This window comes from Elaeis guineensis, chromosome 1 (assembly GCF_000442705.2).
Source record: "Elaeis guineensis isolate ETL-2024a chromosome 1, EG11, whole genome shotgun sequence".
In the NCBI taxonomy this organism is placed as follows: Eukaryota; Viridiplantae; Streptophyta; class Magnoliopsida; order Arecales; family Arecaceae; genus Elaeis; species Elaeis guineensis.
The window spans coordinates 19,333,602-19,351,310 of NC_025993.2; the positions used below are offsets into that span (position 1 = coordinate 19,333,602).

Consider the following 17,709-nt stretch of genomic DNA (forward strand, 5'->3'; position numbering starts at 1 on the left):
GCATGAAAGTAAGTTTTAGAACATGAAAATAATTTTCAGATTTTAGCATACAAATATATATCATATATATATGCATGTAAAATCAGATCTAAACAAAATTTCAGATCTTAGCATAATGTCATATATCTCATATACTAATCATGGATCAGATTAAAAATAAATTTGTGATCTAAAAATGCCATCATATATCATATATATACATCAAAATTTAGATCATATAAAAATTTCAGATTTTATGCATGCATATATGTATTACATGAACATGGACTAGAACTCTTTCTAAATCAAAATTCAGATCTATGCATGCTATAACATATCAACTATATGTTCTAAAATTAAATCCAAAATCAAATTTCAGATTTGAAAATCCATCCATATATCTTATGTATCAAGGAAAAAATTGATTGAAACTTTTTTAAAAACATGTATGTCAAAATTCAGCATATGAAAATCCGTGGCTTTAATATCACTGTTGGAATTTTGGGTTTGGTGCATGCATGTGTTTCAAAACTTTTATTTTCTAAACACCGCAGTGGAGAATAAGATTAAAATACTTTTAATCTGAATTTTGCATACATAAAAATATAAAACCACATGGATCTATTTCATATGTTGAAATTGATATGTGCTGAAATTCAGATTGTGATCAAATTACATACCTGTTTCACAATCTTTTTCTTCAAAACTGGATCTGAAAGAGATGAAGCTCTCTGTTAGCCGCACAAGTGTCCAGCCTCTATGAGTATCCACTCGGGATAAGTCTGGAATAGCGCTCTGTAATTGGAATTTTGATTCTCCAAAATTTAGCCTGCTGAATCTGAACGAAGTTTGGATCACGATCAATACTTGATCTTTTTTTTTGATCTTCTTTTTCTCTACTTTTCTAGAGTTTCTCCTTGCTATGTGCTGCTATCAGATGCTAGAAATCGCAAGAAAGAGACACCCAAACTCCTTTGGGCATGGAACTCCTTGGGACGTGCGTCCCAAGGAAGGAGTGTATAGAACACCCAAGAGAAGAGAAAGGGAGAGGAAGAGAGGGCGTGGGGAGAACCTTTGGGTGTGAGAGGCTGCTGGTTTTGATGCTCTAGGGATCTAAGAGGAGGTTCCTTTAAATAGGCATAAGGATTGAATCCTATTCAATCTCATAATACAAGTCCTACTTGCATTAAGATTCCTATTAACTTAAGTTATCCAACTTACATTAGAAAGCCCATTAGGTGCCAACTATTGGAGCCCTTGCATCCATAATTAGACATCTTTTGCACCCAAGAGACATCCTATATGAAAATCAAAGGCTTTCTAATTAATGGACACGCACAAATTGATCAAATCAAAGTGGCGTCCCATAATAACTATCAAGGAGATTCATAAGAGACTTGCACCCTTAATTTATGTGATTCATAACCTTAGACACCCAATAATTGGAGTCTCATGAATCTTATTCATGTAGGTAATTAACAGGTAATTAAGTTAGAATTAGCTTATCAAATAAGTAATCCTAATGGAAAGAGAAATTGGGTCCAATCATGTGCTAGCAAGGTTACCATGAACCTAATAGGTTTTTCTAAACTCAATGGATACTTCATAAGCTCAATTACTTATTTCAGGCCTAATCTCTTTGTTACGTGACCTCATAGATTCAATTCTATCTATTAGTGAGACATACAATGATCTTTATCATCGTATCATTGAAACTCTTTTCAATGAATCGGAATAATTCTACTCTAACTCAACAAGGATTGTTGATCTGGAACAACCCTGGTGAGCTCTCACAATCCACCAGTGACACCTAGCAGTATGTAGTGGCAATTTAGTAGAACTGAAATGAACCTCTAGGTGTAGTTAACATGTGATTTAGTCCCTCTATTGTGAGTCCCGACTAGATGATAGATCATGGATAAATCGTCAAACCTCAACATCAATCATATGATAGATTGATTAGCTCAAGTCTAGTTGTGACTTCTATAGAAATTCTTTTCTATCAATCACACTGCTGTGGCCACAGACTTTTGGACTTAGCCTCTCAAATCTCATAGGACTACTTCTCTCTATCAAGGTCGATAGATCCTATTTTGATGTGCATCCCGCTCCTACAGTGGACTAACTGTCGCCAACATCCACTACAAGGGCTCATTGAGACCCATGTTTATGTGTTAATCAAACTCCAGCAGCCTCACTGCGAGTAGCAGTACCATCTCAAGTCAAAGGACCAGTCACACAACTATAGCATCGAGATAATCACTGATGATCGAATAGAAATCCAAGTGATCTCTCGTATGGTCACGCTCAGTGTTAGTTGTTCTCTAACAACCATCCGCACTTGTCGCTCTGTGTCTCTACACAGTAGACTAGAGATCCATCTTTTTCAAAAAAAGTGATTTGTGCGCCAGTTTGTCCGGATCCATCATCGTTCTCATGATGATCTTATGATCGGGAGCATTTAGGAATGAAATACATGTCTCAATTCTCAACACTTTGAGAATATGTATCGAAGCTAATTACATAGACGATTCAAGGACATATTACACTTGAATGAAAAAAAACTTACCTCTTTTATTGATCATATCAATATATTAAGTATAAATTTGTACCCTAGATATATTACAATGTATCAGTCATATTGGCTTCTAGGACATACATTTAACAGCTTTGCTATGAGATAATAAAATGATAAGTCTTAAGTAAAAATGTAAGAAAAAAAGAGAAATAATAGAAAATAATAAAAATTTTAATGTGAAATTGACAACATATCACCATTAAGTGGTGTGACATGTTAGCTGTTTGAGTCAGGCATAATAATTTTTGCCCATTAATGGTTAAAACAGTGTGTTTTTATTTGAAGCGTTAATTCAACTAAGGACTATAAATCAACTAAGAAGTATAATTACTGCAAAGGAATGACCCTGATTTGGCAATCTCTAAAACTGCAACAAACACAAATGATAAGTTATTTGTAAAGCATGTATCAGTTCTTACTGTTCCATATATATGAATTAAAAATGTATGCAATTACTACAAAAACTACTACATCTGTTGATTTAGCTAGCTTATACACCAAAGTATGTTTGTTCATGTTAAGACTCTAGAAATCCTTGATTCATATTTCTTTTCGAAAGTAGAACAATAACATGAAAAAGTGAGGATTTCATTAAATTGAAGATAGTTTAAGCACTGCTGATTTTAAAAACTTCTTCCAAAGATGAGTTAAAAATTCATAGAATGGCATCCATACTCATCATACAATGGGATTTCTAGATGTTCAATATGTCCCCAATAAATAAGCTTCCACTTTAGATTGAAGATGAGACCAATAGACCTAATAGCAATTGAAACATGGCTAACAACAAATAATGTTGTAGTTGGTTCTAATATAGACTGATCTGTTTAGGCTAAAGTGTTTTAATGTCAACCAAAATTTCAAAGCAAGGACCGATGTGTCAAGGATACATGACTTAACACCAAATAATGTTGTTTTGGTTCTAGTGGAGATTGATCTATTTAGGCTAAAATATTTTAATTTCAACCAAAATTTCAGAGCAAGGAACGAAGGATCATGGGAGATGCCATATGAAATGAAGCATAATCATCCCATAAGCTTATTCAAGATACCATTATTGCCTTATAATGGAGTCATGCTGAAGTCATATATCAACCTTTGGTAATGTCAATGGTCAAGAACAAGGAAAGGAGAGGGATGAACTTATTTATTTTTTGCATGAGGACGGGCTCATTTGGTACACTTAAGTTTTTGTAGGATATCCATCTTGTCTTAGGATTTGAAGGACATCTAACACAATATTAACCAAAGTTGTCATTGTTTGGGATTTAGTTTTTTGAAATTTATTTACCTCAGTTTGGTACACTAGGTGAATCTAAATACAAGTTTCATAATATAGGCTTATCTAGATATTAGCAACCATTCATATCTATATCTATATCTATATCTATATCGATATCTATATCTACATATAGGTAGATAGATAGATAGAGAGAAAGGGGGGTAGAGAAGAGAGAGAGAGAGAGAGAGACTATTTGAATGGATTTGGAAGCAGATCTTATTGCTTCTAGAGCTGTCGATCTTGGACGAATCCCAAAGTAACAAGGGCCCCGGTTAACAGATTAATGGAAGCTGCCAAGGAAAAAGGGAAAAAGAGAGCATTAATGGGATGGCACGTGCTGCAGGGGAGTGTTTTCTTGTAAATGTGGTGCTGCTATAATGGAGAGAGAGGGTAAAAGGGTGTATGATCTCCGCTCACTCTTGCAGACTGGCCGCTTCATTAATTGTTGGGATCCCCTTCATTAATTTCTAAGAGTAAATACAAACTGGTCGTGGATAAACAGAAACCTGCACGTGCAGAAATAAACTGAAACATCTAAAGAATAAAATACTAACCCCTTTAGGATAAATACAAATCTTTTAGGATCAACATCTAGTCTGTGCCGATAAATAGAAACATGGTAGAAACAAACAGTAACTCGACCCCCTCACCTTTGGTCAAGTCAGGGCTTGCTTATGATAAACAATAAGGACGAAGGATAAACATAAAGTTTGGATGCAATAAACATAAAGCAGTCTAAAATAAACACAAACAGGCCATGATAAGCAGAAACTTGTGAGGTACCTTCTTGCGCTTCCCTCTAGAGATAAACAGAAATACTTGGAGAATAAACACTAAGCCCTTGTCAGTAAACATAAATGCTTAAGGATAAACACCCAGTCTGTGGCAATTAAAAAAAAAAAAACACTACAAAAATATTAGAGACATGGGTCCCAACAATTAATGAAGTGTTTTTTTTTTTTCCAAACATAGCACTGCTGTCTCAACAATTAATGAAGTGTTTTTTTTTCTTCTCTGAAACATGTCACTGCTGTAATATAGAGGAAGGGGGAGAGTGTACGAGCGGCTCATTAATGCCTTTCCCCCACTTAACAGCTCCTGTTAACATGTTAACCAGTGCCCTTATTACTTTGGGATTGATGTGGTATCAGATGGCTCCGGAAGCGATAGGTTTGCTTCCGGATCGATTTGAGTGTAGTCTCTCTCTCTCTCTCTCTCTCTCTCTCTCTCCGTGTGTGTGTGTGTGTGTGGTTTTTGCCTATGGTCTTGAGGCTCATTTATTGCCTTAATCCAAGAATTTTGAATTCTTTCGTTTGTCTTTGCCTTTTCAAAAGAGAAGCGTGAATTATTTTTGCCATATATGTAAAGGTATCTTTCTTTTGTTCATTGTTCAAATTTCTTATTCTTGTCTGTTCCATAATCTATTTATGCAGGCCAGTACCTACAATCAGTGAGCCAATTGGTGGACCACCCAAATTTGCTGAGCCAATGAGTGGAGGAGTGCGACCTAATACTTGGCACCCAGCAAGTCGTGAGTCAATGGAACCATCTCCTCAAGCTAGTGGTCAGGGATTTGGCAGTAATCTAGCTGCCAAACTTGGTGACTTGACAACATCTTCAGTTTCTGTAAGTCTCTCAGTTTCTTTTTGATTATGTGAACCTTTTTGTGTAGCACAGTGGAACAAGCTTTTTATTCATTAATTATTAGTCTTACTGCATAAATCTTTAATAGATCTGTTGTTTACTTATATTCATAAAAATTAATTATCACTTCATTAATTATTTATTATAAACAGTTGGAAAAGTTGACACACAAAAAGTTCGAAACCTGATACTCAGATGCACAACAGCAGATATATGAAATATGTGCGGGCAAGTAAAATTTTAAGGAATAAGAACAGAACTAAATGTACATCCAAAAAAGATGGTGATTATATGCATATTTTGTTGCAGGAAAAGTTAAATTTATATGGGTGGAAATTAAAAAGATACAAAAATTTAATGTGCATATGAAACATGATTTACTCTTCCTCTTTTGCCAAGTCATCTGAGCCAATAATTAACTGGACATGTACTTCTTGGCATATGCTGAGGTATCCAGCATCAATTAGGAATTTCACATCCTTACTCAACACTTGGTTTGGACGGGCATGTGCATAAGTTTTGGACTTCATAGTGGAAACAGGAGGGCCCCACAATCTCCTTTACAGGCCAATGCATTTTAATATGTAAGAAACTTGGCTTCTCATTCCCTGATATAAACTTGCAGATGCCGATACAGCAGCTTGGCAAGGCTCAAATCCCTCAAACTATGGGGTTTCCCTCCATTAGCCAGGACCTGCCTTCCCAGCAGTTACTTAATTTGGGTGCACAACTGCCTGCTTCACAAGCTTTATTCCCGCAGACTGCCACTGCCAATGGTCTGCAGATTCCATTAAATCTACAGCAGCCAGGTATGGCTGCTGCTTCTAGCCAACAGCAGATGCCTGCATCTACCATCTCTCAGCAACAGCTTCAGCAGCCTGTCCAACAATTGCCATCACAACTCACACAGGCGCTTCTGCAACAACAGGCACAAGCTTTACAATTAAGTTTTCAATCATCACAACAGGCAATTTCCCAGCTTCAGCAACAGCTGCAGATGATACAGCCCTCAGGTGCAAGTCAGCAGCAAAATTCTCAGACTACGAAACAGCAGGTCATCCTTAGTTTTTTTTTTTGGGGGGGGCGGGGGGTGGGGGCGGGTGTGCGCTAGACTTGGGCTTTTCACTGATATCTTAGTAAAAAATTCTATGCAGTGTGTTTTAATCATCACATTTGCTTGAACATGCTTTTCCTATCATTATGCCACTGTTTCTGGAAAAACCATGAAGCTACCTATATCGTCACTTTTCATGTTGCACTCTTTTTGACTGATACAGAATTTTGTTAATTGCATTCTACAGTCTCCATGGAGTGCAGCTGTATCTCAATCAGCTCCCAGCAATCCTGTTAGTACACCTACTGCTGTGACGTCTTCAAATGTATCCACAACTCCGCCTCCAGTAGCTACTCAATCTGCAGTTCCAATGTCCTGTGACTGGTCAGAGCACACCTCTCCTGATGGATATAAATACTACTACAACTGTGTTACTCGTGAAAGCAGGGTGATCATTCTTATTACTTTTGTTGCCTTGTTGGTCCATCATATTATTCTTTGTATCTCTCTAGATATGAGAAAATGTATTTTCTTGTTTTTATAGTGGGAGAAACCCGAGGAGTTGACACGTTTTGAAGAACAGAAGAAATCGCAACAACAGATGAAACTAGCTGCACAACATCTTCAGCCACCATCTCAAGCCCAGTCACAATCACCAATACAGTCTACCCAAGTGTCTCAAACACAACAAACACAATCTCAAGTGCAGCTCAGGCAGCAGGCATCAGTGCAGGTCCTTCAGCCTTTGCCGGTCAGTGGCATTTTACTCGGTCCAGTTGTAATGTAAAACTCACTTCATTTATTAATGCGGAAAATTGTTATCACAGTATCAAGCTTCTGGTTTGGCTAGCCAGCAAAACAATCAGGTAAATTCTGATGATTTATTATTCTAATTTTGTATAATTATATTACTTCATGGTTGCTTTCATGGCATCATGTCCATCCAATGTGGACATATGCTAGGGAATCTGGTGTTGCATAACCAAATAATCCCTCATGACAGTTTGATTATTGAGAATATTTCAGGAGTCAATGTTGAATCACTTTCTCATTTAATGGTGACCAAAAGTTACCATTTGTAGAATGAAACAAGGGCTTAACAAACACAAACATTTAGTGGTGATAGAATTGATTATCACTATTACAACTGCGCTTAGGACTGATCCTATAAAATCCCTTCTTTAGGATTTCAATTATGCACAATTTCAAGCTGCCAATTCAATCAATGATTCAGCTCGAGTCCACCAGGTATTTACTTGTGAATCAGCCTGTTTTCTTGGGCTTCTAGATTCATTTCCTATTTCTGTTGCCATATTTTCTTCCTGTATTGCAATTTTTGCAGGCAATGCAGGCTGGACAGGAGGTGATGTGGAAAAACATGGGCCCAGGTTTGCTACATTCTTTTTGCCACCCTTAACGTTATGCTCATTAGTTTATATTCCTGTGTATCTGTAAGTAGTTAGTTCTCCCTGTTTCACGAAACTCACTGTCTGTTTCTTTGAAATGAGTACTCTTCTCATCCCCTAACTTGATTTGCTTTGACTAAGGTGCCTACGTCTGAGATTTATTAATTTCTCACATCCGTGTAAGGGGTCACAAATTTGGTGCTTGTGGGTCCAGTTACGTAGTTCTTGAATTGCTTGAGAAGTTATTCTTCTTAATAGCTTCTTGAATTGCTTAACCTAATTGCAAGTTCTAGATAAATGTTATCTAACTGCTTTATCAACTGGTGGATACACTTGATTACAATACTGCTGAGTGCACTTTTTTTCTTTTTCTTTTTAAAGCTGGAAGATTTATGCAGCGGTTTTTTTTTAATTAAGTTGCTGTCGTTTATCAGGCAACCAGTAGTTCATTCATGACACGAGCTTGGCGTCCTCTTTAGGTTCTTGATAGTGCCATCAGAGGTGCAGTAAAGCAGTATATCGATGCCATAAAACATCAAGAAGATGAGCTTGCGGAGTGAGAAGTGTGATGAATCTGAAGAGGAAGGGATGGGGGCTGCATTTCATCTGCACCTTAACTAACTTTGAAGGAGTGGAAATGTTTTTTTTTTTGTTTTTTTTTAGTGATAGAATTTGTAGGATAATTATTTAATTCAAACATATAGATCAATAAGAATTCTGTTTATTTATTCTCCTATGGGTACATTCCCAGGATCTACTCTGTTATGTGATCATCCTTCTACATGTCTAACATCTCTTGCCTGTGTTTCTTGAACTTTGTTAGCCTCTTAACAAGGTGCTGAATTTATGATAGAAGGAAAAGGTATTCTTTACAGTTCAGTGGGATTGGGGAACTAGGCTTTCGTCATGATGTTTACATTATGATGTTTACTAATGACCGGGCTTTGAGTTTTTCAGTATTCAGGTAAATTTGAGATGTGTTTGGTGTCAGCTCCGTCATGATTCTGTGTGGAAACATAGTCTGAATTGAGCTTGAGCTACTATTATAGAGTTCTCTGTTTTCTTGACTCAAGCTAGCAATTAAATCGTACTGAAGCTACCAAGGAGCAAGGTTTCTTCTTTGCGTACTCGTTGCTTTTAGGATGAACAGCTTCGTGTCTGAACCCGTTTTGAAAATGTCCCATAGAATCATTACAAAAGGTAAAGACCATACTGGGAGACAATGATGTGCCACAGCCACATTCCCAGGGGCATAAAATTACGATTCCTCGAATGATATATTAGCTTCATAATTATGTGCAAACGCCGACATCAAGATTAAGATGAGAAGAAAGGAAAAAGCGGGGAGAGAGGACTACAAGGCGACTATTTCTCATCAAAATAAAACAACCCACAAAAAACGGAAGGTTTTCTCCTTGTACCAGCTGATACCACGAACGGACTACATTAATCGAGCTTAACGTTGAGCCTCCTGAGCCACACCGAGTGCAGTATCATATTGAACGCATCAAGCCTCTTGACCGGATTGTTGAGCACAAAATGCCTCCTCACTGCCTTCACTCCTTCCCTCAGCCGCCTCAGCTCCTCCTCTCCCACCCTCTCCAGCACCTCCCTCACCCTCGGGATCTCCGCCACCGGGACCGACACCGAGAACGCCTCCCACCTCAAGACATCACTGAATGGCAACGCATAGCTCTCCGATATCAGCACCGGTACGCACTCCGCGTAGATGGCCTCGACGATCCTCGGGCTCGCCACCTCATGGCCGCTGGGGCAGAGGCAGAAGCGAGACTTGAGCATGAAGGAGTAGTAGTCGAGGCCCTTGGGGAGGTACTCGTAGACGGGGAGGTCGTCGTGGCGGCCCTTCCAGTGGTGGAGGAGGAGGGGGCGGATGGGGCCGTGGTTGCCACCGGCGAAGAAGGCTAGGTAGGGGCGGTCGGAGAGGTCCGGGAAGGGAGGGGAGAGGAGCTGGCGGGGAATGTTGCCGTCGTGGAGGTGGATCTCCGGGATGCTGACATCCTTGTGGGGGAGGAAGCCCTCCGAGGTGTTGGCGTTGCAGAGGGCCCGGATGGAGTTGTGGTAAAGCTCTTGGTTGGCTCTGGATGCATGAGGACCCTGCGTTTTAACGCTTATTAATTATTATTAGAGATACGTACACACTGTTGCGTAGTAGCATAGGTGTTCTAGTTATTTCCCAAAGATAACGTTATGCAAGTTGTTATCGTTGGTGTTTCTATAATTTTAGCACTGTTTCAGTCATTTCCCAAAATTTCTTGGAGTCAAAAACTTAGACAAGAAATGCCTTTGAGACCGGGTATGGAATTATCCAGATGGCACCCCATATAATAGCTAGGGTGAATGACGTCATATAATGACTCACTCTAGATGGGGTCGGGAGTCAAAAAGAGTTTGCTTTCCTTCGAAGGATTTCAAGCTCTCATGTTCACCTCATGAAACCAGGCATCATTGTATGCGATATGGTATTCTCTGGGTTTCTCTCCAGTTTGTCGCTAAAGAACTTTAGATGTAATTTGAATATTATACAATAATTCAGATAGACTAAAACTGAAATCGGTGATCTGAGATAATGATTAGGTAGTTATCTATATTTTGAAATTACTGTACGTTATCTTATTGTTTGGGTTTCACGGAATCAATTCAGAGATCACGTTACCAGAATTGGATAAGTAAAAATCCTAATTGAACTTAGATATACAAACTTCTGATTAACTGGCGACTAAACTCAATAATCCTAACAGAATATACGGATTTCTTAGCATGCTTCTTTTTTTTTTATATAAATATTTCACCTATTCATATCTTATCCACTTTTATAACCAGTTAATTCATTCGTTTTTCATTGTGAAAAATCGAAACAAGTCCACTTTCTATTTTACCCATAATTAGTTTATATGATTGTAAAAAATTAATCTTACCACCACCATCATCTCATGATCTCAACTCATCATGGAGAAGTAAAGAGTAGAAGCAACGTTACCCAGTCGTGGCAGGAGAGCATGAAGTGGTCGGCCCCGGCGGTGCGATTCCAGAAGGGGTGCTTGGAGGCGATCACCCGGAGGTAGTCGGTGACGAAGCGCTTGATGGGGGTGTGGTCCCAGCTCTTGTCCTTGTACACGTACCGCACCATCTTGGCCACGCTGAAGGGCAGGAAGAAGGCATGGGCCCTCGCCGGGTCCCACGTCCTCACGCCTCCCACCTCCTCCTGCTGCTGCTCGAGCTCCTCGATGAAGCGGCCCTCCGTGGTGTAGATGTCCTTGCAGGGTCCCTCGTGCACCAGCGGCGGCTCCCCTTCCTCGTACACGTACACCTTGAACCGCTTCTCCATCTCCACGTAACTCCTGCATGCCAAGGTGCATGCAATTAACTTCCGATTTTTTTCGTTATACCCCCATTTATTCCACAAGATCATAATTTATAATGACCATTGCAACGTTTCTAATAAGGATCATAATTTCTTTTTTTCCAGAAGAAAAAAAAAAAAAAAAAAGAGCCGACGAAAATTTAGGCGCTAGTTAAACCCACGAGCCTACTCGTACTACTGCTTGCCACCCTACCTCCAACCATACCTCCAACCATAGAACAAGGATTAAATATTAAAAGGTGGCGTGGAATCATGAACCACTCCGTTATACTCGTCTGCCAGCTCAACGTCTATCTGATAATTCTGGTTCAAATAAGGCGAGAATCAGAATGAACAACGGAACTGGATTCATCTACATTTCGTTGCTCCGCGGATGATCCTAAGCGATGCGGTCAGGTGAAATGATGCCAGCTAGGGTGTGGTCGCAAGCGCCCCCCGGCGCGCGTGCTGAGCCCCCCCCCCCCCCCCTCCTTCCCCTTCTCTCTCTCTTCATTTGGTTCCCTTTTCCCATTTTTGTACCGCCCACACGTGACACGTGTGCATGCCAATGGGCCCTCGTAGCTCCACTTTATGAGAAAGGTATAAATTTTTCTAAAATCAAATATCTTTTCTTTTGCTAAAAATATAAAAAAAATTAAAGGAAAGAAAGCAAGCGAGAATGTGCGGATTAAGAGAGATACTGGAAGAAGGCGGCGGGGTTGCGGTAGATGCCAGCGATGGGGACGTCTTCTCCATGAAAAACGTTTCCCGACACGTTTCTCTTGGAGGAGGAGGAGGTTTTGCGGATCGCGCGTCGCGCCTTCGCGAGCTCTTCCTCTACTCTACTTCGCGTTCTCTCCTTGGCCTTCTTTCTCTGAAACCCGCTCATCCATTAAAAAAGCTCATCCATTAAAAAAAAGCAAGATCAAATGACCGAAAGAAAGTATTAGTAGTAGTAGTAGTAGTAGAAGTAGATGCAGATATACTTGGAGGACGAGGCGATCGGGTTCTTGATGGAGAGCGCGGGGAAATTGGTTAAGGACGGGCCTCGGGTTCCTGGCCAGCAATCGGAGGGACGAGGAAGAGGTGAGATCGAAGGTGGCGGAGCCGCCGCCGCGGCCGGAGGCAAAGAAGAGAATGATGGCAGAGGAGAGGAGGAGGAGGAGGACGAGGGTCCGATTCCATGAACCAAAAGACTGACATTCCATTCTTCTAACAAATTAGAAAGAGATGGATCTGGGGAGTCAGAGGGAGAGAGAGCAGGATTAAGAATAGTTAGAGAGAGGATTCGATTCGTTTCCCTTCGATCTCTGGCTACCTCTATTCTTTGCTTGCACGAATTCAGAGATTCGAAGCCGCCATCATGGAGACAAGAAGAAGGAGGGGGCTCTCTCACGTTATATATTAAAATAATAGAGAGAGAGAGAGAGAGAGAGAGAGAGACGTAGGGGGATGGGGAGGGGCGGGGGGCAGAGTATATATGCTGTTGGTTTAAGTTATTTTGAAGGGAGAGAGGGGAAGGGGAGAGGCCGACGTTGTTGTTCATGGTTTTGTGATTGGTCGTTAAATGCGGTGAAATTACAAATATGCCATTGAGAAGAAGGACGGATAACCGAATTCGGGTGAGAGGGTTGAGCCAGCTGTATTGAAGTGTATGATGATTCGAGTTCATTCTTTAGTGGTAAATTATTGACCGCCAAGTCTGATAAATCTACAGGTATGCCACTACGTGAAGAAGATAAAGAGCCGATCGCACAAATGCTATGGACTTGAATAAATCATGTTATAAATCTACAGGTATGCCACTCGCTGAAGAAGATGGAGGGACGATCACACAAGCAAGCTATGGGCTTGAATTCAACCTAGGTAGATTTCGCGCTATGGTTGTGAGCTCTCTCTCTCTCTCTCACTAAATATTTATTGATTTTTATTAATTGATCTACGGATGTAATAGAGCCAAGTCAAATTGGATAGCTAGAGGCTCACGCTCGTCTCATTTTGAAAATTTGGGCTTGAGACTTAGGATCAAATGATGAGTTTTAATATTTAAAGACGGACTCGGCTTAATAGGAATAATACTCAAAATTGATTCGGTTCAACTCGAATATCAATCAAGAAATATTCAAGTTTGAGTTTAAGCTCGAATCCGAATCTTGATCATAATTATAAAAATATTACTAAAATAAAATAAGATATTATATTTTAAAATATTAAATTTATAATATATTATAAATAAAATATAATATTATTAAAAATATATATGTATATTTATGTGTGCGTGTATATATTCTACTAGGCTTGCCAGCAATTGAATAGAGTATTTTGATATTCGGATTCGACTCAAAAAACTATTCTAGCTATTTGAATTCGACTGGAGCTCGATAATAGCTGATCTTGGATATGAGTCGAATTTGAGTAGCTACGAATTGCTCAACTCATTTGCACTTTTAGATCGATCATTTTTTATTTATCTTGATAATAAATATTTCTTATATCATATTTTGGGATATTGTACGGCGTTGGGCTTTTGAATTTGAATTTGGCCTTCTTTTGGCCATAGGCATCGTAGCTTTATGTCAAGTCTATCCTTTTCTATTTGTATTCTTTAAGAAATATTTTTTAGACCAAAGAACTAGGAAAAAGAACATAGAGGGTCACTCCACCTTCATCTTTTATTTAGGTATCTTTTTCATAGGATATGTAAATGAATGAAAATTATTAATTAGCTATGATTTATGAATCCTATTAGAAGTATATAGAAATCCTTCAAAGACCTATATAATTTGATTCTTTCCCAAAATAGGGGTTAATGATGCAATCCTCAAGCTGTACTCTTTATTTCTATGTGCAGTCGAAGAGATATTTATTGGAGCTTTTTCTTGGATTATCTAAATATTGCTCAAAACAAGTGTAATATGACATGGTATTATAAATGTATTTTATATTAATACAATATCCATATATTTTTTTTTCAAAATATGGACTTGGTGGATTATCTACATGATGAACATTTCCAATCTACTTAATTTTGTTAGAGAATGTACTATAGGCAAATTGAACCCGTATCTGCCTCTTTTTCGTTGGAGGGGCCCAACCACCCCAATGCCTACTTCACTATTTTCCAAATTATTAGCAAAGTAACCTCTAATATAAGCATCGAAGATTCTTATGTTTTTCCGCCCTTTGCTTCAACTATATTTACGGACAAGTTACAAGCCCCGTTATTTCTATCTGGCCCTTCGGGTGAGTTGTCGTTGGAAATTAGAAACACTAATGGCTAAAACAATAATAAATACCAAAAATATGGGGGGCAGAGGCAATTAAATATTAGTTTCCTATATGCTTGAAAGATTTGTAGGTGAGATGATTGCTCAAAATTAGGTTTACTGGCTTCCAAAGAACTCAATTACATGTCCTATACCAAAATTAATAGCATAGGCTGGGGATTATGCACGATGTGAGAGTAATCCTATGAATTAATTCGCTTGCATGGGTGGGGCTGTGCATCAAAGATGATTTGTCTGCTTTGTAGGTCCACCTCTTGAATTGTCCCTCCATCTAATTAAATGCAGCTTATGTTATGGTAACAACCCACAAAGATTTTTTTTTTTTGGTTTGATGAAAAGAGGAGACTAATGGTGCAAGACTAGTGGCCACCTGATTTTATTCAAAGGAAGAGAATGTACCTCCAGTTATGATGAAACTTCACAAAGATTATCTAGCTATAGTTTATCTAATGCTTCAACATTTATGTTATCATACTTCATAATTACTACTACAGGATTGCAACTTGGGTGGATGATCTCACCAAGAAGTCATCTGACCGAATATTTTAGCCGGGGTAAGTTAGGATGGGTCACCTGATCATGTTGTTTCTAAATAGGGTTGATGAGCATATTAACTCGAGCTCAACTCATGGTATTTCAAAGGCCTAACCAAACCTGAGCTAAAAAATTTCAGATCAAGTTTGGCTCTTCTTAGAGTTAATGAAATTTAGCTGGGAGGTTGACATGTTCATGTGCACCAAATCCAAAATGAAATAACAAAAGGAGAAATTATTGTCTTCACCGTATGCACCACATGGTTGAGCACATAGCAAATCATGACCGCTGGTCTCCGTGATGGTGTGTTGAGATATGTGATTGATGAATGGAGTCTATAACAACCAGTGATTGTGATTGGCTGCTTGCATGGCCACTTGGTGCATACAGTGTAGACAATAATTTTTTCAAAAAAAAAGATATATGGGGAGTAATTTGCATGATGTTTGCACTTCAGACTTAAGGAGGCCAGTGACCTTACAAGCTAGGGTCCCCAAATTTCATGATAAGCGGTGGCTTTGCGTTTCACTTGCAAAGAATTTTCTTGAACCACGAAATGCTTCCGGATTCCCAAGTATTCCACCTGCTTCAAGCATAGATCGGTTCAGGTCGGAATCTGGTGCCGGTGATAGCAGTGGAAAGTGCTGTTGTTCAACAAAATCTAGGAGGAAACAATACAAAGATTATTGGATTCCTTTTCCTATTCAATCTCTTAATTTCTACTATTTCTTGCTCAAGCCTAGGTTCTACTACACCCAAGAACGATTCTGCCGCCCATCAAATGTAAGGGTTTCGCTGTATACTGGTATGCTTGCCAAAATTGTCTTATACATCACCAGTCCCTCCGTTTGAAGTCACCAAATAATTCTTGAATGTATTGAATCCATTTATGCTGATGAGCTGTTAAATATAAGTGCTTTTGATTGTTAAATGTAATTGGTCATGGTGACTTTTTAGCAAAAAAGTTTTTAAAATCACGAACAATTTGGCTTGGCTTGGGATAAAGACTTAGAGCCCAAGAAATTTTTTAGAAAATTATTAAGAAGCTCAAAAATGCAAATAACTTAAAATTTAAAATAACAACAATTAAAAAAAGAAAATGGGATTTGTTGGGTATAAAATACCCCCAGCCGAAGTTTGCAAAAAGCCGACCCTTCCAGGGCTTTACCGGCCTCCGACCTTATGTGACGTCTTTCTGAACTCTCTCAACCATCTGGACTTCTCCGACAAGGAGCTTCTCCATTCATCTACCGGGCAGCTCCAAAGGCTCTCTGGGATTCACTATTAGCTGATCTTCTACAGTGATCAACTATTCTCCGAATCCCTTCCAGACTTCTTCCGGCCGCGAACGACCCTACTTCGAATTTCTTCCGGACTTCGTCAATATCCGAGTTTCTCCGACAATGAGATTTCTACAGTAACCAGACTCCATCCAAGTTTCTACGACGGTCGGCCGCCTTCCAGTTTCCACCCGAGCTCTTGCGAGAACCAAACTTCTACAGCAAGCAGTCTACTCCGAACCCCTACTGCAGACGGTCTACTTCGGATATCTACTCCGGATCCCAGATGAGCTTCTACAACGGGACAGGCTCCACCGGTCAGGTCACTACTTCGAGCTTCCATGACAACCGATCTTTGACCGAGCTTCTACAATAAGCAGCCTCCTTTCAGCCTTCTGCAAGAACCGGACTCCGTCCGAACTTCCATAGCGGATGGATTTCGGACGAGCTTCTACAACAGGCAGGCTCCAGTAGCGGAATTTCTACAACGGCCGATCACCTCCGATGTCTGCCGAACCTCCCCAGCCATCAACTTTCAATAGCATCAGCCGGGCTTCAACAATGCCACAGGATCCCCAGACTCCTCCAGTGGATCAACCTCCCCAACGTCATCCGAAGTCCACCGCCGGCCGACCCTCTGCCAGATTCTTCATGAAACCAGACTTTTCCAATGAAAAGTCCCCGTCCGAGCTTCTACAGTAGATGGTTCTCGCCTGTAGCATTAGTGCTCTAGACACCCAACAACTGTAGAACCGTCACAACCTCGAAAACATCCGAGCTTCTCCTAGATCGACGAGATAGAGAGCCATTCCGCTCCATCAGATATCCCAGCCGAGCTTCAGCCGACAGATCCGAAGTCTCTAGCAAGTCACGACAACGGTTGCTACCCTACCCCACACTCTGTAGCGGATTCCGCATGGCTCCACCACTCTCTAGCAAGTCGCGACAACGGACACCACTCCACTCTCCGTAACAAACTCCACATGGCCCTGAACGGCCCCTGACGTCACTACTCTCCGTAACAAACTCTACGTGGCTCTGAACGATCCACTGTCAGGCGATTACAGACGTCGCTGTCAATCAGTTACGCTCTCCGTCTATAAAAAGGGACCCCCAGATACGTTCTTCTGGAAGCTCAAAACTCTATCTCAAAACTCTGCTAAAATTCTCCTCGAGCACTCCATTTCTGTTGAAGCAGAGTATTGACTTGAGCGTCGGAGGGTCTTGCTGGAGCACCCCCAACTCCGGTTTAGACTTTCCTTGCAGGTCCTGGCGGCGGCCGCGGTCATCCCAACTCCAGCTTC

The 17,709-nt window shown here is 40.1% G+C and overlaps 2 protein-coding genes across 4 annotated transcripts in view; one reads left to right on the top strand and one right to left on the bottom strand.

Annotated features, from left to right (window-relative positions):
* Positions 1-8,735, top strand: part of LOC105035061 (flowering time control protein FCA) — a 31,492-nt gene extending 22,757 nt beyond the window's left edge. For all 3 annotated transcript variants that reach the window (XM_029261819.2, XM_019847197.3, XM_010910457.4), the window contains exons 11-18: positions 5,273-5,465; positions 6,109-6,537; positions 6,785-6,985; positions 7,082-7,288; positions 7,365-7,403; positions 7,723-7,785; positions 7,880-7,925; positions 8,378-8,735. In XM_029261819.2, coding sequence (XP_029117652.1) covers positions 5,273-5,465; positions 6,109-6,537; positions 6,785-6,985; positions 7,082-7,288; positions 7,365-7,403; positions 7,723-7,785; positions 7,880-7,925; positions 8,378-8,388 — 1,189 coding nt within the window. In that variant the 3' untranslated portion in view covers positions 8,389-8,735. The remainder of the gene's footprint in view (positions 1-5,272; positions 5,466-6,108; positions 6,538-6,784; positions 6,986-7,081; positions 7,289-7,364; positions 7,404-7,722; positions 7,786-7,879; positions 7,926-8,377) is intronic.
* Positions 8,736-9,139: 404 nt separating this feature from the next.
* On the bottom strand, positions 9,140-12,734 carry LOC105035063 (probable glycosyltransferase At5g25310). The gene is made up of 4 exons (XM_010910459.4): positions 12,291-12,734; positions 12,006-12,178; positions 10,942-11,302; positions 9,140-10,058 (listed from the first exon to the last, which is right to left on the bottom strand). The coding sequence occupies exons 1-4, from the start codon at positions 12,510-12,512 to the stop codon at positions 9,390-9,392; spliced, it is 1,425 nt and encodes a 474-aa protein (XP_010908761.1). The 5' UTR covers positions 12,513-12,734; the 3' UTR covers positions 9,140-9,389.
* Between the last annotated feature and the right edge of the window lie 4,975 nt (positions 12,735-17,709).